At 40.0% G+C, this 27401-nt stretch overlaps 1 protein-coding gene across 2 annotated transcripts in view; it reads right to left on the reverse strand.

Annotated features, from left to right (window-relative positions):
• Positions 1 to 27401, reverse strand: part of TMEM135 (transmembrane protein 135) — a 346955-nt gene that overhangs the window by 168856 nt on the left and 150698 nt on the right. For both annotated transcript variants that reach the window (XM_090030607.1, XM_090030608.1), the window contains one exon: positions 21780 to 21845. In XM_090030607.1, the coding sequence (XP_089886733.1) occupies positions 21780 to 21845 (66 nt within the window). The remainder of the gene's footprint in view (positions 1 to 21779; positions 21846 to 27401) is intronic.

Consider the following 27401-nt stretch of genomic DNA (forward strand, 5'->3'; position numbering starts at 1 on the left):
GTACTGAGTACCACTGTTGTGCCAAACTTTCTGGTCCCTTTGCTGGTACAGCTACACACAAGTCTAACCTAGAGTTTTATCTTGGTTCTGGTAGTTGCCAGACCCTGCCTTTGGAGACCTAAACCATTATATTCGGCCCTAACTGATCTACAGCTTTTTTCAAAAGATGAAAGGCAAAATTAACAGCTTGAGAAAGATAAGGCTTCAGTGCTTTATAAGTACTTAGAAGAAAAAAGGCTTTCTCCTAACATTTTTTTTTTAAATAAAAAAGGAGAGCAGATTCATCCTATACACGTCTCATCCATAACTGGTTGCCACTGCTTCTGTGTATTTTTTAGAAGGATGCATAACTAAATAGTCCAAGATCTGCTATGACCCAAAAACCTCCTCTTCCCCTGTTTTATTTTTATTCTTCAGATTTACATTGAATTCTACTCTCAGAGAGACTTTTATACAGTCACAGTCTGTATTTGTGAAACATAGTATCGTTTGTTATAGAGAAGGAATTTATATAATATGTGGCTGCAATTTAGTAAAAGTACTTATTTTACTACATAGTCAAATCATTTTCTCATAAGCTATTTTAGCAAAAATTATATTCACACGTGTTGACCTAAATCCTATGATTCTTTGAGTCTCCAGGAATCTCTATTAACTCAACACAAAGCTAGACTGAGAATTGAACAGATTTTCTTCTTTCAACAGGACTATACTTCTGTTGTTCTATATTCTGTCTGTCACCAACATCCCAAGCAATAATAAACTCTAGAATGTACTAACAAAGTGTTAAAAAATATATGTAGACAAGAGACTTTTTTAAATGTTAGAATACAATTATTTCTCCGCATTCTTTATACCAGAAACTCCTTTGTGGATACAACTAGCAAATATTTCTGAGTTTAATTCCATCTTCATTTTGGCTTTGTATTTCACCTTTATGATCATGGAAAAATACTTGCATGCTATTTTACGAAGTATTAATTAAAAAAATGTTTAGAAAAAGGAATAAAATAAATATACAGTTTGAGCTAGTAAGTCTTCTGAATACTGGCATCTATATACCAATTTTCTCAAAATGTATAACAGGTTTTAGAATTAATATTAAAAAAACAGAATGTGATAATACATACGTCACTATGCTTCTAAAACGTATGCAATTCTGAGTTATGCATTATCTGTATAACCATTAGATACCTCTACCACAATATACTATACAATGTAAAAATGTTTTAAAAAAACAGAAAATCTCTAATTTGTATACCATAAGGAGGAATACTGAGCTCTAGTCTATTAGGTAATTTTCAAAATTTAAATCCAAACCTATAAAAGATAAAGCCATTCTCTAAACTTTCAAATTTGGGATTTTTCACTTGTGGACCCCACTGTGTTGCTCCAAGTACCCACTATACTATAATCAAAAGGCATTTCTCCTAAAAATGGATTTCTCTTATGTATGCAATATATTCACTTTCATTCCTTTAGCTCCTTTTTAAAATTAAAAGCATGCAAATGGACAAGATGCAGTTACACAAGTCATCAGCAGTGTCTCACTACTATTCACGGCCTCCAACTGTTTCAATTCTAAGTTAAATTATAAACTAGTATGCCAACTTTTTTTTTTTTTTTTAAACATTCAGGGTAAAAGCCTGCAATCCCTGCTTCCCCTCCCCTTCACTGTAAATGGATGTAAATGGGTACCCTTGTCACTGGCTAAAGAGTAAATGGTAGCTGGACATACCAGCCCCATCACTCCCTTTGGTGCCACTGACTACAGAAATAGATGCACCTTAATTCCATTAGCCTAGTGGACTACCAGGTTCACCAGGAATTTTAAAACTATTTGTTGAAAAAAAGTATTCAACTAAAGTTTCATAACAAATTCACTTTCCTCCTTCATAGCCAAAACTAACCTTGCAACTTCTAAACCAAAGCTGTTCAAGCCTCAACCCACAGGACTACATCATCCAGCCTGCAGATCTCCCCATGGGTCCAGAGATTTGGCAATGGGGAAGCAGTGATACTGCTCCCCCACCACCAAATGTCAGGACCTCTGGGGAGCCCCAGGCTCTGCACACTGAAGCGGCTATCCAATCCCAGTGCACAGGGCTATGTGGGGGTGGTGCTAGGCCATAGCATGTGTGGGGCTAGGAAGGGGCAGCACCAGATCCCAGGGACCAATCTCAGTGGGAGGCCAGGAAAGGGCAGGCACCAGGTCCCTGGGCCCAATCCAAGCAGGAAGGGGCAATGCTATGCCCCCAGGGACCAATCCCAGCATATGGGACCAGAAGTAGTAGTGCCCAGTGCACAGAGATAGGATGGAGCAGTGCCAGGCCTCAGGACCTGATCTGGCCCAGGGATCAGCTCCACTCCACTCTACTGGCTAACAGAGCCAAAAGGTTGAGCACAACTGCTCAAAACCATAGAAAATGGATGGTCTGTGGCAAACTGGCCCAAGATAGCAATGATCCAGCAGCAATCGCAACTAAGAGCTTCACAGTACTGGACAACCTTAGTACTCTGAAATCAAGACCAACACTCACTCACAATTGTTTGCAGTAGCTCAGCTTTGAAGTCACTCAAAATGTTAGAGGTATCAGAAGATATAGGCAGTAAACAGAACTTTGAAAGGTAAGATCCTCTTAAAATCTTTGTAGATTTCCACATGAAAGCTTAACTTGCACATTTGTTTAGGAAACAAATTCCTATGGGCAATATTCCCCTCCAAAAATCTATTAAATTTTGCCCCTCTCACAAATATAAGCTTTTAGTTTAATATTAATATTAAATATTTTTGCAGGATTCCTTATTTTTAAATTTCCTTTCTGATCATGTTAAGGTACAAACAGCTGCTGCAATTAAATTATCTTTGCCTCAATATTTAGTTGAACTTATCAAAGGAATTTCCCAGTTGATGACAATGTTTAGAAGCAACTCAGTCACATATCCTAATCCTAAGCCAAAAGGTTGACCACAGAGCCATTTTATTATTATGCTTTTGCATTTTCCATTTACTGCTCCTTTATGATGCACTACAAGGGACAGCCTCAATATTAAATTCCAAAAAGGCTCTTTATAAAAGCATTCATTTTTGACATGCAAGGGCATGTTCTCAAACTGCTGACAGCATTTACAAGGGCTTCAGCACATTATTATTATGTTTCTACTGAAATAAAATTCCTTCAAGAATATAATAAAAATAAAATTACATCCATGGAAGTGACCTTCCCCTATGAAGGAAGGAGGGACTCAACTCTGCCCAGAGGCAACTATCTATCTTTATGTTTCTGCACAAAAACTCCCCTTATCTGGGGGAAGCGGGGGAGACTAGGGGAAAGGGAGGGGGGATGCACATTAAAATGACAGATTTAAACATTTTGCTTAATGAGAAAGATTAGATTCAAATAAAATCTCAGAAATTAGAAAATATATTGAGAGGAATGTACAAGTTCAGTTAAAGGAATATGTAGTAATTTCATTATATTTTCAAGTAAAGTTAAATGTATTCGGGGGCTATATATACTGTGCTTTGCACAAAACATTTTCAGCCAGGAGAAAGAGAGAGCATAAAAGTTGATGAGACTTACTCTATTTTTAAATACATTTTTAATCCCATAAAGGGTGTGGCACAGACTCTCAAAAATTATATCTTCACTTGTTCCAATTCAATCTTTTTATACACATCAAAAGCATTATTAGCTCAGGATAACCCTGACAGTTACAAATGAAACTGTACAGTGAACTAAATCAAGTGCCAAAAAATGTGCAACATGAATATGAAAAATATCATATGACACGTTCTGATAAAACAGCCTAATGCAATTTTATCCAACTTTCCAGAAAATTTCACAGCTGGAATGAGAACAAATGAGACTGACATTTTAGCCAAGAAGACTTTATTTTTCTTTTCTTTTTTGTTTATTTTAAAGAAACTTATCAGTGATTAAAGACAGGAGCTTAAAATAAAAATGCCTCCTGCATCATAACTACAGTGTTGCCAGTGTGGTGCTATAATTATAGTATTTATTTAAACACAGGAAAATATCTTCCCCACAAATTAACATGACAGCAACAAGCATTCAAACAAAAGGATGGAAACCAGAGATGTCAGAGCAGTCCGTGAGAGCAGAACTTTTGAACCCCTGATAATAATGACATCTTTGTGATATGAAGGCAAGAGGGTTAGGGATCAGATATCTGGTATCCCATTGCCCTTTACTCCATAATGTGCCTGTAAGTGATTAGGCCTGGCATGCCCGTAAGCTGAATCACAGGAAACAAAAAGTGCCCAAAACAACATTAATTAAATCAGAATCATCTTTAGAAGCCACACACTTGTGTTCCACTGTCTAAAACGGTGCCTTTTATGAAGTCTTTGGGCATTTTTTAAGGCACTGTAAGATGTCACCTTTTCAAGTGTAACAAAATACAAACAGAAAAATCATTATGCTACAAAATGAAGCAGTGCAATAATTCAGAAGCATTTAGAATACATCCCCCTATAGTGAACAAATGCCTTGTTAGTGATGGGAATTTTTCTAAGACTTTGTCATTTTTCTGATACACAAGATAGATTACATTAGTGGTTTGCATCAAAGGTTTCTCTTACATGGGTGAAAAGGGCAGGAAATTATACCGGAAAAATTGTTTTTCATGAAAATGTGACAAAAAATGGAAACTGTAACTAGAAGTGGTTTTGATAGATCTCACATAACAATATAGCTAAAATGATTTAGGGTTCTGTGTCCTATTCTGCTGTGAGATTTGAGGCAGAATGAAGAAAAAAAAATGAGTGGAGTGGAAATGACCTTAAACCACTTCTCCTTGTCTTTGTCTTTCCTCAGGACCACTGTACAAGGAGGTTGCATGGCTCCGATGGGAAGAAAGAGTAATTGCACTATTCTTTATTAGCAAAAAACTTCAACCCTAGGACCTTCTCTAGCTAGCATTATATGTGATATTTACCTTTAGAACCTCTCAGGAGTTATTAGTAATTAATAATAATAATGAGCATGGAATCTCCAGATAGGTATGCAGGGGTCCTCAGCATTCTCAGACTCAAGGAAACCCTCTACCTTTTCTGAGTTTAGTAACACTCCTAATTTAATATAGTATGGATATTGTAATAAACCATATGGGGCCATATGATCAATTAATATACTATTATTTAAATATATTATTACATTAGAATATAAAATGAAAATATCAACCCTTCCAGGCTGCTGGTAAAGAGCGCTCCACTAACTCAGCCTGGCCCCGTATATGTTTGCTCCCAGGGCATCAAGTGGACGTTACACACATGGCTTCAGGTTACCGCTGCTCCCCAACCCCTAAACAACCCCTGTGCCAGCCACTCCCATGCTCTGTCATGGGTGGGTCAGTTTTACCCTTACTTACCCAAGTGGGGAGGAGAAGGGAGAGGGAAGAAGGAGTGAGTGCTTGTCTCCAAGTGCAGAGGCCAGGTGCCACAACCCCTCCACCTCCTCCATGCAAAGGTCTTGCAGTACCCTAAATTGCGAACCACTGTATTAATGATTGATGAGAAAAAAAAGTGTGGAGGAAAAATTCAATATTTATTAATTAGCACTGGGTGATGGGAGGAAACTTCTGTGGGAACAAAGAGCATTTAGCATAACAAGGCCTCTACTTAACCCAAAGTAAACCCAGAAATTTAACAAGGTTTGGGGGGATTCTTTATGTGAGGGATGCCTGCTGAGAAGCAATCCTGAATATCAGATGGACAGACTTCCACTCCTATGCAGTTCTTCACTGGGCAGGTACATTTCACCTGTACAGTATCACTTCCAGGATTAAAAATTGGCTTAGAGTCAGATGTAACTATTAAAAAAAATTTAGCTTTAATGATTTATAAACGATCATTTACTTGCTACTGCACTCATGAAAGTACTGCAATAGGGACTTCAAAATACTTCTTCGGCTCTTACATTAGGTATTATTGAATCATAACTCCACCCTTCTACCAAAAATAGATGAGTTTTGGGGTTTTTTGTTTGTTTTTTTGGGGGGGGGAGGGAGGAACATATAAAATCGACAAAATATGGTTTTGATTTCTGAATAAAGAACACTATACTGAACAACCAGGGTAGGACAATGATTAGGTCACAAAAATACAAGAAATACCCATGTGGAAATAATTGCTTTCCTGGCACTCAAACTCTTCCTATTAGGATCAAAACAAATTGATGTTATCTTAAGAATCCTTCCAATGTTTCTGAAAAATAAAACCTGAGCGTTCTGCAGATATCCCAGCACTGTTTGTTTTGTTTCAGTTCAGAATTATGGCACATTTATTTTTGTACTCAAATTAAAAGCAGAGTTAGCATTATGAAGGAAATGGGAGCAGTTCTAGAGATAACCATCTCAGGATGAAATGGCAAATATGGAGAGTTACAGACAAGGCCACCACTGCCTCAATAATGCACGATGATGCAACAGTGCTGTTATCTGACAGACCACTGCTGTGGCCTGGCTGAGAAAGCATATTCTTCTTGGGAGGTGGTAGAAGAAAAAAAAGTCTTAATAAGGGCAGTGGTCAAAAATCATATAAATAAGACAAAAATGACTTATCTCATGCTAATTGCAACTACATAGTGCAGGCAGGCAGGCAGGCAGGCATCTGAGAAGCTATTAAAGATCACGATACGCTTTCCAAATGTTAAGATTAGATCTAATCATTCTAACAGGAACCTGACAACTTTCCCTTTTTAATCAGTATCTCCCTGAACAAATGACTTTAATAAGCCTGAAAAAAGCTCTCAAATAAATATTATTTTAAGAAAATATCAGAATTCATATTTTCTGCCAGCTGTTTTGTTCCTCAAAATTCTTAACAGAGTGCTGAGAAAATCCACTTTACTCTTCCCCCGTTCTCACTTTGGCTTAGTATAGTCAAAAAGTCCAAGTCCTGAACTGATTCAATCTTCATAGGTTAGTCTAAGCTGCATATATTGAACCATAAGCAAATGAACAGACATTCACTTTTGATTCTGGAAATGCAGCCACATTCCTGCAGTGGCCCAGGCCAGAAGCCAAGGGGCACAAGAGCATTCCTCCCTGCTCAGCTGGAGCAAACAAATTGGGCCCAGGCAAGCCCACCAACCAGGCAAGGGTGCAGGGGAGTTTGCGGGGAGCTGCAAAGCAGCATGAGATTCTGGGGGACTGCAAGTTAACTTGAATCTGGAGGGGATCTGGGACAGGTTCAATAAACCAATTTAACCTAAATCAGTTAAGTCTGATACTACATTCACCCAGTTTTATCTTAAACCAGTTTTGGCCATTTTGAAAGCGATTTATGTACACTGAACTTCTGGGTTAGGGACAGACATTACAAATAAACTGGTTTAAGTGATCAAAAACTGGTTTCAACCTGTAACAGAACATAAACTCAGTGGACATAAATCAGTCTGAAAATGGCTGAAACTGGTTTAAGATAAACCTGGTTGAATGTAGTATCAGACTTAACTGATTTGGATCAAACTGGTTTATGCAATGTCTCTCCCAGACACCTTCCTGGTTTAATTTAAACCAGAGTTCCCCAGCAACCCAGATGCTTTGCAGCCCCAGGATGGGCTAGGCTATGCTCTCTGCTCCAAACAATAGGCTGACTCTGCCCCTCTCCTCCACGGCTAGAGCTCTGGGGTAGACTGCAGGCCCAGCAGTGTCTGCCTGGCTTCCCTCACTGCTCAAGCAGGGATTTCCCCCTCCCTACCTCCCACAGCATGGACCCCAGCCCCACGGACCCTAGGCAAGTGGTATCCTAGCTAATACTGAGAGGTGTCTGCGTGTCTCCAATTTCACTGGGACAAGACAAAGGCAGATAGGACAGTGTCTGCTTAGGGTGTTTTGGAGTTGCTGTTTAAGAAGAGGTTGAACTAATGAGAGAGGCTTTTATTTTGCTCATGGGTTGATACACACTGTAGTTTTAATAACTCCCTGCTGGCTTGCAGCCCTGCCAGGTTTGCAGACAGGGAGGAGATCAAAAAGCTCAGTATCATCAACAGATGCATGCACTGCACACACACGCCTTTGCTCAGAGTACTAGCCTGGGGATGGGGGCTGGCAACACTTGAGCAGTGAGCAGGAGAAAAGCCTGAGACCGCAGGCAGGGTGGGGGTTTACACCCCTCCCTAATCAGAGCATCCTGGCCAGGCCTGGCCACGCCCCACCCCAGCTCAGCACTGTAGAAGGTAGGGAGGGCTGCTCTAGCACCCCTCAGCTTCTACCCTGAGCCACTGCAGGCATGTACCTGCATTTCCTAAGTCCAGAGGGAATATCTGTTCAGTTGCAAACTGGTTCAACCTAGCCAGGTTAGACTAATTAGCAAAGATTGAATCAATTCAGGCTTAGGCTTTTTGCATGCCTGTCCCTAGCCCTGTTGTGATAAAGATTTGAAATGATTTCCAATCACTTATACACTTATAAAAAGTCCCTGGCCTTTCAGTTCCTGATTATGGACACCATCATTCCAAACAATTAAGAACAAAGTATCAAAAGATTATTAAGGACATTAACTTACTTGACAGAAGTAGTTAATTATGAAACATGAACTACTGTCAACCCTTCAACACTCTTCTAAAAATGCTGCCTCCATATACATATATCTTTTAGCCCAAAGAACAAGAGCCTGGAACTAAAAAACAAAATAAATCCTATACAGCAGGACAAAACAGTTATGATACAAGCACTGACCTGATGCTAAACTTCAAATCTCTGAAATCAAATGGTGATTTTCAAAGAAAATTCATCTGAGTGAGAACTGGGATTTTTACCTATGTCTTACATTTGATAGGATATATTTGGGGCAGCAAGGGTTACCTTAGACTGAAGGTACACCTCAGAAAATACAGCTCTTAGTTTTCACTCATTTTTGACTACAGAAAAATAAGAGCAATTCTTCTGTTACAAAACAACTCAAAAAAACCAGAGGTGCACCGATACATTAGTTGAGTATCAGATCAAAAGGAAAAAATAAAATTATCGATTATCGGCTTCTTTTTTGTTTCTGAAGCTTTCACTAACTTTATTCCAACACTAGGTTATCCCAAGAAGTCAGTCCTTCTAGAAGGATATCAGCATCCTCCTACTTATCATACAATCATAGAAATTTAGAGTTGGAAGGGACCTCCATCAGGTCATCTAGTCCAACCAACTGCTCAAAGCAGGACCATCCCCAACTAAGCCAAAGCTGCGTCTAGCTGGGGCTTAAAAACCTCCAAGGATGGAGAGTGCACCACCTCTCTGAGTAACCTGTTTCAGTGTTTTACTGTCTTCCTCATGAGAACATTTTTCCTAATATCCAACCTAAACTTCCCTTGCTGCAACTTGAAACATTGCTCCTTGTTCTGGTAAGAAAAACAAATGATGGCATAAGACAATAATTGAACAGAGCTGCTAAAACAAAGGACATTTTTACATGTGCTCTGGGGTTGGGGGATGGGGGGTGGCAGCACTTTAATTAGAGTAGCTCCGAGATCCACTCTAATTAAAGCACCACAGCATTTCATGTATCAGTGTCCCTGTGATTCAAAATGGCAATGGGCGTGCTTGTACAAAAGCTCATTTGATGATCCACAAGCCAGATTTGATTAATCGAGTCTGCTGTGACATGCTGTAATTACGTGTCAGAGTACCCTCCACACCTGTGTACAGGCACCCAGATATTCAAGCTCTCACATTATAAAGTTTGAATTGTTATATAGATATCCTTGCTTTCTTAGCAAAAACAAAAAATCTCACTTTTTAATACTTTCTAATGCACTGGTTCTCAACCAGAGAGCCATGAGAGCCTTCCAGAGACACTACAATGTGGGCACCACTGCTGTATGTAGCCAGATAAAAGTGCCTTGCATGCCTCATGTGCTGCCAGACCAGAAAGGGCTATGGCCTGCGTGAACACTCCTGACTAAATGAGGTTTTATTTGATAAGTCTAAAGCAGGCAGGAGCTCTAATTCTTGCCATAACCCTTTATTTTCCAACCTTGTATCCTCTTCCTAGAAACAAGAGCAGATAGAGCTGGAGCAAATAAAACTGCCCCACACCCCTGTTTCTGTGCAAGGTCAGACCAGAAATGGTTCTGGCAAGAGCAGTCTCTCCTGCCTGTTTTAGGGTTATCAGATAATCCTAATGCAGGAATGAGAGCATGCTCCTGCCACAGCCTTTCCTGGTCTGGCTCTGCACAAAGCATGTGGAGCATCTTCACCCAGCCATGTCAGCAGCATTGCCCCAGCTGAAAAGTACTGAGGGAAGCTAAGGCAGCACAAAAATGGATCTCAACTATACTCAAAATGTTATGGAGTGGTGTCTCGTATTTAAAACAGTAGAGACCCACTGCTCCAATGTATGTCATTTTGCCCCCTTTTTAATATACAAAAAGTAAGCTTTAAAAAGAAAGGATAGTTTTCTAGTACTCAGAAAACATGGGAACAAAGGACCTGGAGGGACCCATTGGGTCATCAAATCTAGTTCCCCACTACTAGTGACTAGAGCTGCACTGATGCATCAGTCCAATATCAGACCTGGTACCGATATAAAGAAAATTGTCTATATCAGATTTTGGCCTATGGGACCGATAATTTGGCCAATAAATACCCATGCTGAGTGCAGCCATAGCACAGCACAGAGCAGAGCCGGCATTGTAGAGAGCTGCCTCCAGCTGGTAAATCAGAAGGGGAGGGAAGGGGCATGGGGGAGCAGATCAAAGCACCACAGAGTGAGGGAGGGGGCAGAGGCAGGCACTGCCCAGCCAGGGTAGATGGGGTGCAGGACAGAGGTGCAACTTATGGGGTGGGGGCAGCTCCTGCTGCTGCTTACACCCCAGCAGAGTGGGCACAGAGGCACATGTGCCCCCAGATCTGTGTGGCGTGGGGCAGGCTGCAGCTGCGGGTTGGAGAAAGAGACTGTGCTGCGTGGGGCATTTCTTGCTGGGGGCTGGACTTAGAGCAGGCTCTGATGGTGCTGAAACGAGGCTGCAGCCACCCCAAATTTTGCTGCAGCTCCACTCCCAGATCCACACCATTGCCCAGCGCAGCCCCAGCTTTTACTGGTGCTTGGGTGGAGGCAAGGCGTTTAGCCACAGCAGTGCCAGACAGCAGTGTAGGGCTGGGAGCAGAGCTGCAGCAAAACCTGGGGTGGCTGTAGCCTCTTCCCAGCACCACCACAGCCCACTCTGAGCCCAGCCTCTGGTAAGAAAAGCCCCGTGCAGTGCTGGCTACGGCTCCACCCATAGCTGCAGCCCGCCCCACGCCGCTCAGATCCGGGGGCACATGCCCACCGCCCCCGCCCTCCCAGGATGCAAGCAGCAGTGGGAGCCGCCCCCACCCCCCGAGCCATGACTCTGTCCTGTGCCCCCGCGCCCCGTCTGGGCAGTGCCTGCCCCTGCCCCCTACCTCACAGCAGGGGCCGTTAATCTACCCCCCACAGCCCTTCCCTCCCACCACACTGGACTTACCACCTGATGGCAACTGTATTGGATATCAGATCGGGCTTTGTTTCTGCATAAACTTATATTTCTGTGCATTTTTCAATACAGATTTCAAAACCATAACCTGTAAAATTATAGTAAAAATAGGGCTGCACTGTTTAATTGTTAAGAAGAAACAGATGTATTTCAGCTATCCAAGTGTGTTTACTGTGTTACCTATGGAGGTACAATGGTAGCACTGTTTAGTAGCTAGATCCAAGTAAAATTTGTCTATTTAAATTTAAGCAAATCATACTAACTTCTGAAGCATAACATACGTTAGTTATATTGATTTTAAAATAGTAAATAACTTTCTCTTGAAAACTTCAAGACTGTAAAAATGTTCTGAGATTCAGGTGGCACTGCTTGGCTTATATCTCCTACATTACAGGTTTGGATTTTAGCCATTTCTCATTCATAACAGTTTTTATAAATCTGTATACTGGACATTTGGATAAAGCACATGAAAGAGTTATGTGCCCAAATTGTCCTGAATTGGGTGCTTAACTTCCTGGTTTCACAATCTCACCCTTTTAATTTTTTTACTGGGATGTATTTCTGCTATAATAAACTGCTATATTTATTCTAATACAGGACAAAAGTCCGCCCCCCCCCACAATCTACATGGGGGGGAAGCCCCTCATCTTACATTTGTATACAAGGAAGCCTCATTAAATACACTGTCTATCATTAAACTGCTGCCAAAAACAGTATGTGCTCAGGAATGGAAACCAACTATTAAGCTGATTAAATGTAGCCAACACTAAGCATGACTATAAAACATATGGCCCATATTGGGCAAACATACTGATGGGAACTTTTATTTTTGGAGTGGCCCTTAAAAATATATAATAAAATGAACACGCAGGTGTTCCCTCCACAGGGAACTGGCACCAGGCCTGGAGGTACTACAATACCAGGCCACCAACGGATGGGTCAAACAAGCCCAGACACCCTCCCCTTGGTGCCAAAAATACTATATTTGGGTTTAGCAAAAAGGCCAAAATGCTGATGGGAACCTTACCACAAAGATAAGTCAATGCAGCCCATCTGCTCAACATACACAGTGGTGTCTGCTGCACACAGTTCCCTTGAGCACCAACTCTTTTACAAGTCATGGTGAGCCATTACATTGAATACATTCTGACTTCTACTTCACTCCCACAGCTGAGCTGCACCTTTCTTTCCCATTTCCAATTATTCCCGTTTCTTCACCAGCCTTAAATGTCTGGCAAACATCAAACAGTTCACCCAAGCTATGGACAGAAAATACACATAAGCTGGTATATGTGATCATCATACCTTGTCTTAAAATTGCTAATTTACTAGACAATATGCTGAGCAATAGACAGTTCCAATTTTTTTTCTGAAAACATCAGTAGACCACAGACTAAACAATGGACTCCCATGGGGATCAGTCCTTGCATCTCTGTTGTTTACTCTTTACATTCATGACCACCCAGGCACCTCCTCAAGAAAATTCACACACACTGATGACAAAGCTCTGGTTATGCAACAATCTTGTTTCTCCAGAACAGAAATAATACTCACATCTGATCTGAATATTTTAGATACCTACTTTAAACAATGACATTTGTGCCCAAATCCTGGGAAGCGTCTACATTTCACTTAAACAATAAACAAGCTAATTAATCAACCCATTACTGTTTTCAGAAACCAGCACCTATGTTAAAATGGTACTCCTAAATATTCAGGAATCATCCTAGAGAGAACAAAGACCTATAAAAATCACTTAACTATGACAGTAGCCAAGTTAGAACTCCAAAATAATTTGCTCCAGAAACTCACTTTCATGGGGAGATGATGTCAATGCACTGAGAACAACAGCCTTAGTCCTTGTCTACTCTTTGGTGGAATACTGTGCTCCAATCTGGTTAAACAATACTCAAGCTAATAAAGTTGATATACAACTCAACCAAGCAATGCAATTCATTACAGGAAGAATCCAATCCAGCCCTCTTCAATGGCTCCCTATTCTTAGTATCATACATTCTCCCCCATTAAGAAAAAAAATGCCTTAGCTAAGTTATGTACTAAAATAAAAAATAACCCACAGCTGCCTATACATGAAGAGCTCTTAAGCCCACCATGTCCAAGATTAAAATCTAGACATCCTACTTAGAGAACAGCAACGCAACTTGAGCAAGAATTATTTAAGATTCAAAATGCCACAAAAGTGACTCAATTCACTCCTTAATACGGAAGTTATTACTACAAATCTCACCATTAGACTAGCTGGCTTTCATCTCCCTAGACATCTTTGGTCTTCTCTAAACCAAATCAGGAAAGGACATAGCAGATGTAGATTTCTGTTGCATCAGTGGGGCTGGACTAGCTCACCAAACTGCAACTGTGGTGTTTCTTTTCAAATTTTGAACCATATAATCTCTGAATGCCCTCACCATGCATTCAATGAAACTCTATTGGATTTGCACAATAATAGTAATCAACAATCAGGTGGTTGCAAAATTTGGACATAAAATTGTGAATATGTTTTTCCTTGTTTTGTGATCATTGTATCATATGCTAAAAAAAGTGTGGCCCACTGTCAATGAGGTGAAGTCAGACCAAGCTGTCCTTCACCTCATCTGTATATAAATTTTTGGAGGATCCCAGGATTCATGACAAGAACCCCAGTTCCAGTCAAGACTGGAGGGCTAATTAGCACATGGATCCTTTGTGTGTGGGGGGGTGGGGGGGCGTAACCTGGAGTACACCCACATAATGAGCAGGGGTCATCATGGTTTGAAATACTGTTGATTGAGCTGGGACTCAACCCGATGAAATATATAGTAAATTATGAGCCTTTTAGCTTTGGACTAATATCATACATAGTTTGTATGATGTATAAGTAGATACAAAAATGCTCCTTAAAAGTGGAATATCTGAGCTAAAACCTACAACAGTTTAAAAAAAGGTAAAATGCATCACATCTGGATCAACTAAGTCTAGGAGTATCTGTAATATATGCAAATTACTAGAGGTCTGTTTATTTGAAGGTCAGTCTTTTCAAATTTGCCCCTCACTTCCATGTGCCAAGGGTCTGACAGTAAGGAGGGTGAGAAGGGGCTGCATGAGGAAGAAGCTGGGGTGGAAGAAGTTTAGGTCACAGTTACAACAAACTACAGCAGTCCACTGTGCAGCATGGCTAAGCATTTCCAGTCAAGTTGCCACACCACCACACCCACCAAAGGATACACACATTATTTGTCAAATAATCTCATTCTTAATTGCTCGACTCCCAAAAAAACTAAAATGCAAGAGGCTGATTCCTTGCATTGTGGTAAACAATACTTAGAGACTGGTTCTTCTTTCCAAATAATGCAGTTTATTAATCCTGACGAAACACTGCATCAATATACTAGACATACTGGAAGATTTGGCAAGTTCTACAAAAGCACTGTAGAACATTCATACAGATGCCAGGGGTATTTTTTCCATCTTAAAGGAATTTTTTTAACTCAAATGTTCAGATGAGCAATGTAATCAGAACCCATAATTCAAGATTCATTGGGCATCAGAACATTGAGCTTTCTTATGCTGCCATCCAGCATATCCTTAAAAATTAATGCAATATTACATCTCTCCTAGAAAAAGGCCACAGATGTAAACAGAGTCATCACACTGGGAAAAAAAGGAAACTTCCTCCAGTTACTTCAACCACAGAAGAATGAATAGACAGGAGAGGCCAGATGTGGACTCTTATTAAAGACCCAAATGAGAAGCATTTGGATTTCCTTTACCATTACTGTATGAGGAAAACAGTTAGTCACTGGACCTCCCATGGGCAACGGGATATTGGCAGTCTCCCTAACAAAAGTAAAGGAGTGGGGATACCCACACTGGGTGATATAGAGATCTAAAATATGCCCGAGTTTACTGAAGTCAATGCTGTCTCACATACCAGATCCTAATGTTCAAAGGAAAAATTATTATAAAATACTTAATTTTCATATTTCATTTGGATGCAGGAACAAGAGGTAGGGCTACCAAAAATCTTATAGTAACAGAAATCTGGTAAGGAGGAAACCAATTTGGTCCCAGTAAAAAGAAAGAATTTATTTTCTAACATGGGAAGATATGTTTGATAATCATTAATGCTGTACCCCACAGAAGTAGAGAGTCCAAAGGAACCCCCTAATAAATTCTGAGACAAAATGCAAGAAGATGAATAAAAACTGGCTTACTTTATGTTATGAAGTGGTTTCTACAGTACCTAACCTTCTGGTTCTTGCTAACACGACATACAGAAAATTAGGATACAAATCCAGTTGGGATGGTATATTAGAATCCACAAACACAGTGCTAGAAGCATGCTTAAATGGCTACTCTTGGTTCTGCAAGCAAATGCTCAATGGCAGTTTTTTACTATAGGCTTGGCCGTACCCTACCCACTTTTAGCTGCCCTAGCACTTGTGGCAAACTACCCTCAATCATTTTGATTTGTGTATGGATCATAAAGCTATTAAATCTTCTGTAAGAACTTAGATGACAGGGATCCTCTTGCAATTCAACTTAAACTAACGGCTGACATAAGTGCTTATCTTGAACTCTCTGGTCTTATACAGAGAAGTTTGCAGAGCAATATAAGGAATCAATCCAGTCACTTGCCCTGAAAGGAAGAGAGATTGTGGGAAGAATTTGGGAAACAACTTCATGGATGTTTGAGAGGGAAAAATCCACACTAACCCCAAGCAATCAGAGCCTAATTGCTCCACTGCCCAGAATTGGACTGCACCCTCTTTGCAGTATCCTTTATCTTTCTAAATGTTTCCCTGGCATTCCTCAGACGCTTTACACAGACCTCTGCCAGTGCTCTCCTTTGGGACAGTTCAGCAGCATTATAAGATGTTCCAGGCTACAAAGATAAAGACTGGGTACCGCATCTCTTTCTAAAGACCCCAGATTCTTTGGCTGAAAAAGCCACACCAGAGCTTGCAAAAAATCTGGAGTCAGTCTTTGACTTCATAAGTACAAAAGCTATTGATAAACAGCTACGGATCTTCTCTTTTCCACCCTAACGTCTGTAAGAGTTATGTTCCCTTATGGCTTTGTCTGTCTGGTAAAAAAAAAAAAAAAGTAAAAATAAAAATAAAAAATACGAAGTGCTTCTATTTTCAAATGGAGAAACTAAGGAGTAGTGAGACGACAGGCAGACAGACCCTCTGTGATTTGCCCAAGTCCCCACAAGAAGTCTATGCCACAGCTAGAAATAAAACCCCAGTTGCCTGGTTCCTAGCACACAAGAGAAACCATAAACTTCAGGGCAACAATAGGACTGACAGCTTCCCTTTATGGGTGAAATTAAAGTGAGATAACTTTAAAAAAAAAAATCGACAGGAAACATTTCACTTTATATGTATAGGCAAGGTTGGGCACATCTATATATGCCTTTCTGGAACATCATTATAATGTCTAGGAGCTGTAAGGGAAATTGGGATGCTTCTGCCCAGCACACAATCCCCAAAAATGGAGCCGCTGATATAAATACTTCTGTAACAAAACATGAAGATGACTGCATGCTGAAATCAATAATATTTCGGGGTTTGATTCCCTCCTGTGAATGCTATTATTTTTTTCAGTATTCAGTCAAAACAAGGCTAAGGCTTCTATTGAGCAAGTCCTTTGCACAATTTCATACATTTTCAGACAGTGAAACAGTTCTTAACCCCATCTACCTCATTTAGATGAATGAGGCTTGGCAGCATCATTTCCAATGTGCGTGTCAAAACCTCAGAAGTTATTTTGTAATCCTCAAGTAAAAAGTAAGATAATGTAGCATCTCAACAGAAATTTCTTCAAAGATAATAAAGACAAAGCTTAAAAATTCTGAATGCATATGCAAATAAAGGCTGAAAGGATGAATGCCCTGGCATACAGAAAGTCTACAGGCAGGCAGAAAGAGACAAAGTTTCTTCAAAACTATAAATTACAAATCAGTCCATGAAAACTGGCCCAACTTAGATGGTCCTTAATGCTTTCCCCATTGTTTACACAGTAAAATGTTTAATCAGTTACTCCTCAGGTTGGCAACCTACGGCCAGATCTGGTACATAGTGCTATTGGATCCAGCCCAGACAGCCCCCTGCTGCTGTGGGGATACGCACCAGGAGTGGCCAAGCCCTAACGCCTCTCCACCTACCTCTGATCTGGGGCGAGTCATCTGGCCAGCAGCCAGAAGAGGTTCCTACTCCTGAATTAGTCTGTTATTTGCAATGTAACATGAACATTTTTAATCAACTCAGATTAACCTTGATTTTTCCTTCTAGTGTTAAAAACATTTATACCCAGACTTGCATGTTAAATAGTGCTATGACAAAGTGACTTTATTTTTTTCCCATTTAACTGGTTCCTTTCTCAATCTTACCTTTCTGATAAACGATTTAGCCTGATTGAGTTTTTATTGCCAAGTTATCATCTCTCTGACTGAATATAGCCAGCAATAGATTAACTTCAAGCTTTCTCTTTTCTGTTCTGGCTCATCAAGTACACGTTTTATTAAGAGAAGAGATAATTTCATATTTCACAAGGTAACTGCATTCCTTTGGGAAAATATCAATTTCATTTTAATAATGTTATTCTGGTTGGAATTTCCATCCTTGGAGCTTTTTAAGACCTGACTATACAAATCCCCGGTTAGGAAGATATAACTGAGGATGGCCCTACTTTGAGCAGGGGGTTGAGGTCCCTTCCAACCCTAATTTTCTATGATTCTATGATTATTTAAATACAGTACACTGTAATGTTCACAATGGGAATTTGCATCAAAGCGTCTTGTCTGATTCACCAAAGTTAAGTATTCAGCTTTTTACATGGGCACAATATACATACAAACAAACCACACATGCACTTCATAATTTCCCTGCATACTTCCAACCAAATAGGAACTGCATTTGAAAATAATTTTATGCTGCATCACTTTGTTATAATTTACATAACTCAAAGCTGTTCTTTATGCTATTTTAAGGTTTTCTGTTGTATTCAATGTTACTAGTCTTTTCACCATCACCAATAACTGGTTTAGTCAATAAACAAAACATAATAAGCTGGCTCACCCTTTTCATTTTAGAAACAGGAGGTGGATGTGCCTGTGGCAGTGGTGTTCATCTGTTATATAATAGTGAACAGAGCACTGCCCAGGAAGTCAGAGACACATGTTCAATGCCCTCCCAGTCCTGATGGTTCACCCTAGTTCTAACCCTAACTGCCGGGACTAGGGTGAAAGCATCCTCTTTGGAAGTTATCAATAATAACGGTGCTGTCAATAATGAAAGATTCAAAGGGTTAGACAGACAGATGGATGCTTACAGACATTAAAAAAAGGGCTTTACTTTAAAATTGCTATACTCCCGCGAGGCATTGTATTAGACATTGCATTAGTTGGACCCAACATCTATATAGACTGCACACTGTGGTGGGGTTATTTTGGTGCTTTTATCTAACAGCTGATTGAATCGGCTGAAGATAAAACTGCTAAAAAGCCCCGCTAAAGCACCCAATCTATACAGATGCCAGGTCAAACTACAGGCTGCTGCTTCTGAGGGATTTTTTTTTTTTTTTAAGTCTGTAAGCATCCAAAGTGAATAGAAACATGATCCTTACCTTAAATCCAGTGATAAATGCAGTTATCTGGGCAGAAGAAGCCCCAGGTTATGGTCTCAAGACTTCATTTTATCCAAAGTACTTAAAGGTTCTACACCAGCTTCAATTTTCTCTACCAATATTTGTGGTTTAGACCCTAACTTTCTTAGTATTTAATGCATTTCTTTTCTTCCTGTAGTTTTGTAAAAGATGGATGCAAACAAAACAGCACAGTGCAATTGTTTTCCCAATCAGGGCGATAAAACAAACTACGCAAACAAATGGAATTTTTTTTTAAATCCTACCATCTTAGTGATGATCAAAGAAAAAATTGTTTCAACATTTTTTCTTTCAATTGATAACATGTTTAATCAATTCACTGGCTCTGCAGTAGCACAAATGCCTCCATGATTTCATGCTTTGGAGGGCGAGATAGTAGAAGATGGAAGTGCTGTAGACTAGAGCTTTGTGGATGCAGAAGCATTTCCATTCAAATACACATTTCCACTAAGGGAGGATGCTAACATTATGTAAGAACCACAACCTTAGTCATAGCGCATAAAACAAGCAGCTACTTCTAGTACAAAAAATCTTAAATGCTAGAACAGCGGTAAAACCGGTCATCACAGATTTTCTGGCTGCTCACATTCGGCCCAAGATTCCCATAAGGCAGAGAAACATTAGATTGGAAAGGATCATCTGGGTTGTCAAGCTCAGTCGTCTCACATTGTGCATCATATAATCATAAGAAAATAAGAATTACCATTTACTAGGTCAGATCATCGGTCTCACTTGCCTCGTATCCTGTCACACAGTAGAAGTGAGCAGTTTACAAATCAGTTTCATAAATGATGTTCCATTTTAAAATTCAGTACAGTTAAGAGAAGATAACTGATTCAAAAGAGCTCATATCCATGTTGTTCAATAAGCATGATTTTGCTACTGAATCCCCTTTTTAATAGGATGAGGTTATCATGAAGGAAGCAGTACGATGATATAAGACATGCTTTTTTATTACCACCATACTACATATAAAAGTTATAGTAATTGTTTGTATTTTTCGGGGGGGTTGGGGTTTTTTTTGTTTGTTTCAACTGCAGGATCTAGTTAGTATTCATTAAAAAATGAACGCAATTTCTCCACAATCCACTTGGCTTGCTACAAACAAAGTGCACTTCAACTTTATTAGAAGCAATAGAACATTTATTCTAATACAAAAAAATTACAAAATCTTGAATGAAGCACATTCTGCTATCATAAGAAACAGCCATACATCATCTCTCTCAAAATGCAAAGAAAAGCTGGAAGTCTTGCATATATTCCATAGTTGGCATCTTACAGGAAGATCCATCATATTTTATACCCTTTTACTGACCAACTGCGGAAACCAATACTTCAAAATGCATAACAGACACATAGTTAAACCTATGATCAAGGAAATGCTATAGAAAAAGGAAACATCTAATGCTCCTCCCTTAGCCATTATGCAAGAGAGAAAAACTTTGTTTTGAGGAAGAGGTATTACTCCACTTCAAAGGCAATATTAAATCAAAACTGATCCACACAGTAAGAAAGTATCATACAGTTGAAATTATAGAGTAAGTCCATATTGACACTCACCTGCCTCTGCTACCAGAACTGACAGACCATCACCAAGCCATCAGGGCATCCCCACACTTGTGTGCTTCTAGCAGCACCACATAGCTACACAGAGCAGCCAGGCCAGAATGTGAAATATGCTTTGGAAAGGCACCAGCTTCTGAATGGACCTCAGCAGCCAAATGAAGATCTGGTAATGTGTATATGCGGTATATTGCTGCCAGGCAGAAGCAGAAGAATTAGTCCACTGAGCAGAAACTGATGGTCCTCGGCTCCACAAGGAACTAGTAGTATAGATTAAACCTAAGGGCATATGTACTAGGCAACGAATTTGCACTCGGTATTAACCCTGAATATAAATCAACACCACGCAGACGCAACAGCACGTGATATTGTTTTCAACAGTACTGATCCAAAATAATGCAGAGTTGCTGCATAGTTTGGGCCATTACCGCAGAATGCAATAATCGAGTGTCAGATTTTTCATGGACTTCAACCTCAGTATGAATCGCTTCCTGGATACCGGAGCTACTTCAACAGCAGAATTCTAACAACAGTAATTAGATGTAGAGCAGCCCAAAGGAAAAAAAACACCCGACACAGACACTAGCAAATGTGAACAACTTCAGGATTGTAAAGAAGAGTGAATGTTAACTAATTAACCCTTGCAATAATCCTTGAAGAAGGCAATTTTTAAAGATAAACTAAAACAGGTGAAGTGACTTGCCTGCGGCCACCCAACCTCAGAGCCTGATCTCATCCTAGCTCCCTCACCCATGCTGGCCCTGTGCAGAATGTTTAGTAGAGAATTGTTTGATGTAGAAGGATCCTCAGATGAGTGATCTAGATTATGGTGCCACATGCTGATTCAGTGAAAAGAAAAATGCAAACAACTACTAACACCATGCCCCTCTCCACTGCACAGGATCTAGGCTCTACTCTTCAGTGAGTAGGTAAATGCTTCAACTGCAAGGCCAGCCACACTTCAGTTACTTGAATACAATATATAAACCCCCAAAATCATCAGAATATCATGAATAAAACGTATTGTATTATATTAGATAAAGAAATAGAAAAAGAGAGATAGATATTCAGTCTTACTTCTCCATGCCTTAAAGGTGTAATGGCTCCTCTTGCTACCCCCATTCGAAATAATGTCTCTGTGGCCTGTGTTTAAAAAAGCAAACAGGTTACTTATTTTAAAGATACATTACAGTAGTGACAGTTTTTCAACTGTTCCCATGCATTAAATGTAAGTCATGATTGCTATTTTACTATTATATCACTTAAATAAGAATATTTAGGGAAAATCTACAGGGCAACATTATTTAAGGGACTGTCAAAGAGAAAGGAAACTCTAGGCTGAAATCTTTGTAAGATGTGATATTTTCTGTAACATCGTTTTCAATTATCTTGTTTTAATAACACGAATTTAAAGTAATAAACAGCTTTGAAGGCATAAGATGTAAATCTGTCCCTTTGCATACCCAAGCCCCTTTTGGTTGGCTCCCTGTTCCAACAGATTATCTCTGCAAAAGTGCAATACCAAAAAATGGGACATTATATATTAGAAAAGCCAAAATAGTACCCTTACTCTTATTTAAAATGATATAGTTTTAATTTTTTTCTGTATTGACTGTCCCATCATCTGCCTGATTAAGCAGAAAAAAAATTATATACATTCCTGAAAAACTGAATTTACTAATTTTATATTCAAAGTTTAAAAGGACATAAATGGTGTTGCCGATGTTTTACTTGAAGGAAAAAATCATGCAACTGAAGCATATTCAGAATAGTAATAAACATTAGAATTTCTAGTGCTTGATTTTTGAATTGCTTAGTTTTTGAGAAAAAGAAGTAGAAAGCACCTTGCCTGTGTGTCAAGTTCTTGTATTTATAGAATATGACAAAACAGGGGAATAAATTTTCTCTTTTGGCAACAAAAAGGTATATTTGCATTTTATCATGTCTAATTCATCTGTTCTGAAATAAAGTAGTCTGTCTTTCATAACAGCTAGTGTAATATTTTAACTGTGAAAGAAAACAGGCTCTCCAACACTAGTTTCTGATATGCAACTGATAAAAGTCTGTATTTTAGAGTAACTGAGCAAGTTGTACTTTCCAAAGACAAAAACACAGTAAAATTAAAATACATTTTGAACAAAATGTTAGTGTCTTCACTATTTATTTCTAGTTTGGTCACTAGCATAATAACATACAATGACTGATACAGTAAACAGCTTCATGCTACCCAAATTGTTGGTTTCATATGCTTCTGTTTCAAGGCACCTACCACAGAAATACTGCAAATATTGTATTGCAAATTAAACAGTAGCTCACCAACCTACTACTATTCTAAATGGCATACATTCCAAATAATCTACTAGCTCCACACACTTTATTACGTAGTGTTTATTTTCTTTTTTCTTAAGGAACTGCCTACAGAAGTAAATCTGTAAAAGAGCTTTTAATTGCCCTGTACTTTTTTCCTTTTGTAAGTGAAAGTAACGGCCCCAGAACGGTAAGATTTCAAAACTGATTACTTTATTTGCACCCATACCAGTCCACAGCAAAACGAAAATCTGATTCTTCTTCACCCCCTTAAAGAATAAAGTGAGAGAACCTCACACAATCTTTTGTGTTCTGCAGAACTGGTTTCTTTCATCAACTCTCCCCACCAACATTTTTAAGGATGTTTCAGCCAAATAGAGCATTCTGTCAATACAGCTAAGCTGCCTTTGTTTCTATTGAAAACCACTGGTGTGTGTGACTTTGCTTTCACCTCTACTAGTAAGATATCTCTCTTAATACACTTGTACTCACATTGCTAACACCAGATGTCAAAGCCATTCAGATGCAAGACAAATTCACAGCATTTGCAAATCTGACACCATAGATTTCTTGATAGGAGCACCCTTTATGTGTTGAGTGGCACTAAGAAGATTAAGCTACAACCACAGGAGTGGGGGAAATGAGGCTACCTATGTCCATTCGTTAATTGTCAATGACAAGGTCACAGAGATGGAAATAGTTTTCTGGTATGCAACTCTTGAAGCTGGCGATAAGAAGCTATGTTTTTCAAAGAGGTAACAATTAGCTATAAGACCAGGGAACATCACCAGGTGAGAAGGCAGAAGTTAACACAACCCTTTTTAATGTATAGAGAGCATCTCTTCCATTCAGCATAAAAGGTGTGCAATATGTATGAGTTGAAATTCTAAAATAGCTACATGAATGCACACACACACACACAGGTAAACTTGTGTTTACTTTTACTTTTTGTAAAGTGCTTTTAACATATTTTCAGGTATCCAGGTTGTAGATGCATTGGTCTAGAGGCAAAAGGAATCAGAACTCATGGTACAGGTGATATCTTTCATAAGACCAACTGGATTTTTGCAAAAATAATTTTAACTGAAAGCACTTGTATCATGAATCATCCTGAACACCTTATTCATCTGAATTTACAAATTATGGCTAATCTTTTCATTTAGCGAGCCAGTGAAAAGTTGCAGTTTACTGATTTCTGGTTAAAATATATTTTTAAATATAAAATGGGCAGGGTTAGAAACATTACCTCTTATTTAGACTGTCCAGCACTCCCTTTCTGACCCCCACTATGCCTATTTCTCTATGACCCTCTGAGAAATCAGCTAGCAAAATTTCACATCTGACAATGGCCAATATAGAGAATAGTAACCTACTACTGCTATTATTTATATTGTATAGCTCAAGTGGCAGGAGTTTCTGCACTCTACCTAAAACTTTCAGTTCAGCTTATGAAGTGTGTAGGCATTATGATACCACTTTTTTTTTTATTAATGGAAGAGAATTAAGATTGAAAGGTTAAATGCTCAAAAAGTATGTTCCCTTATTATGCAAATGTGCTCCCATCTTGTGTATTACAATATAGATGTTAATTGCATAATCATGTGTTTCCACCAGACTCCTCTCATTTGGTACGAAAGACAGAACTGCTGTCAGAATGAAAATTAGGATTGTGTAGTGAAAGAGACTTCTCTAAGGACTCCCTACCTCAGTTCCTGCAGAAGCGTTGGAATGTGTGTACCTTTTGGGAAACAGGGACTATGGGCCTCATTGCAAGAGAAGGGCCATACAACTCCCTGATTATAGGGGACAAATGATGTGAACAACACAGACAGGAGTAAGGGCTAATGAATGAAGCAGAGGACTGTAGAAAGAGAAAGGTCATTTTCATGGTTAGGCCAGCTGCGTAGTGCCCTGGGTCACTTTTCAATGCCAGCCCAAACACTTAAACCAGTCTCCTCATATGTATTCACTAAGTGTATGGTTTTCATTTTCTGAATGTATAACTTGAGATCCTGGAATCTGATTTGCAGAACTGCTAATAACTACTGAATACTTTAACAATATCAAATACTAAGTGATGCAGACTGGACACCCAAAAAATAAATAAATAAATAAAATCAACAGATACTTTTGACCTCGGTGTACCTCAATTTCCACAATCTCTTCCATAACACAAGACACCAGAAATTCACTTAATTTTTAAAGTGACCACTCTAGTAAAAGCTGTAGATCTAAATAATTTGTGGCTGAATTAAGGGCAAGATTTTAAAAAGACAATTATATTTAAAAAGTAGCAAATTGCCCATCAAGAATGATGGGGGGCGGGGACAGAGGGGGGAAGGCTTCCTAACCCTAACCCCCACCACCTCCCAGAAGCAGAGGGAGGGGGGAGAAGTTTGCCCCGCCGTCCCCTTAGGCAGCACCCCGCAACACCACCACCTCCAAGGAGAAGGGCGGGGGGGAGGAGAGGGAGGAGAAGGAGCCTGCTTCATTCCTGCCATCATGGTGGCACTCCACTGCATTGCCCCCTCCTGTCCATAATGCTCTTGGAGCACTTTGATTAGTTGTTTCAGTAGCCAAAGTGCTCCAAGAGTGTTATGGATGGACAGACAGACGGACTAAGCCCTTTATTATATTAGAATGCTTTTCCACATGGAAAAATATTGCTAGCAAAAATAATCTGCCACATAGGTTTCCCTCAATTTTTGTGGGATCTTTATATGTGAATTCACTCTTATGCAATGAGCATATTTAGACCCATAATTCATTATATGCGAGGTAAATTCACTCTTATGCAATCAGCATAGATGCGCCCCCCCCCCCCACTTCCCAAGCAGTTGAGTCTGTGGGGGGAGGGGAAAGTGCCGTGGCCCCACTCAATCCTGCCCCAGCTGCAGCAGTCCCGGGAGCAACCAACACCAGCTGCCTGCACCAGGGCATGGTGCAGCCCAGGAGCAGAGGTGAGTGAGGACAGGCAGAGCACGATGCAGCTAGCGCCGGCCACTCCCCAGGTTGCTACAGCCAGGGCTGGGATGAGTGCCACTCTGTTCCCTTGTTTTGCTGCCTTGTACAGGAGCGGTACCCCTCCCCTCCCAGCCTCACTCCCTTCCTCCTTCCCTCCCTCCTTGCATGGGAACCTATCCCTATTTGTTACAATGTAACAAATGTACAAAGTGGGGTCGCTTTATGCAAATTCAACTTATGTGCCATTCCCCGGGAATGCACATACAGCATAAATGAAGGGAAACTTGTACTTTTTTATTAGAAGAAGAACAGTAGAAAACTACTTGTTTTACAATCTCCTATTGGCCCATCTTTTACTCTCTTTAAAATTCTAAATTACTAAACAATTTTAAGATGAGGAAATTAATTTTGCTTACACTGAAAGGAATACTATTTCCTATGTTTTGTAATGTTGTGAATAAAACAAATCCATTTTTTAATACTATAGTATGTACAATAGCTGGCAAACACTTGTATCACCACAGTTCTCTCTGTACGTCTCCAAGCTGACAGATAAAGTTATACCATAATATTTATTAAACTAAGCGACATTCATTTTACATAAGTGCACAAGCATACTTGCCTCACAAAGACTTTCATGCTTATATATTTCATTATTCTGCAGACTAAAAATCTGAAGAGACAAAGACAACTACTTTAATTCTGCTTAATGCTACAAAAATGAATACAGGTTTGTAACAGGGAGCCAGAGGCTCCCTGATATTTCAAGAGGCAAGCAAGAGCAAAGAGTTCCCGATGGAGGGAAACATTGCCCTTGATGAGCTGGCCACAGGGGAATAGGCAGCCTGGAGCCAGAGACTCTGACTGCTAGCTGCTCTGCAATTCAGTCAGCAAGGGCACTGCTAAAGCAGCCAGAGCGGCAACTGCAAGCTGCCCTGGAAGCTAGTCAGGCCCTAATTGGAAACCCCTGCAGGTGGATGAGGAGCCATTGGACCAGAAGTGGCAGAGCTGAAGAGGCATATAAGCCCAGAGACTGAGCCAGGGCAAGCAGCCAGGCCCTGCAGGCCACAAGGGGAAGGACTCTGCAGTGAGATGGCTGTACCCTTGCAGGGAGCTAGGACCCAGGTAAGGAGGGTTTTGTTATATAGCCAGTGGGCTTAGAGTTTAGTTACAGCTAGGGGGCTCATATTCTTTTGTTCTAGTTTAAAGCAGTAGACCAGGTATGTCTGATGGGGAGGAGGAGTCACCAAGCAGCAGAGAAGCATATAGGGGCTTAAGCTTGCCAGTGGCAAGACACAGGTTGCAGTGGTGTCTGAGGAGCACAGGGTTCTTTTGAGCCCTGCCCAGGCTTAGAGGGTTTGGGGCCAACAAAGCCTTAGAGGACTGAGGTGCTGTGCCACTGGCTTGGGGCAAAGTACCCCCCCAAGT

Source organism: Crocodylus siamensis, chromosome 1, assembly GCF_052110815.1.
Source record: "Crocodylus siamensis isolate JL-2025a chromosome 1, ASM5211081v1, whole genome shotgun sequence".
Classification (NCBI taxonomy): Eukaryota; Metazoa; Chordata; order Crocodylia; family Crocodylidae; genus Crocodylus; species Crocodylus siamensis.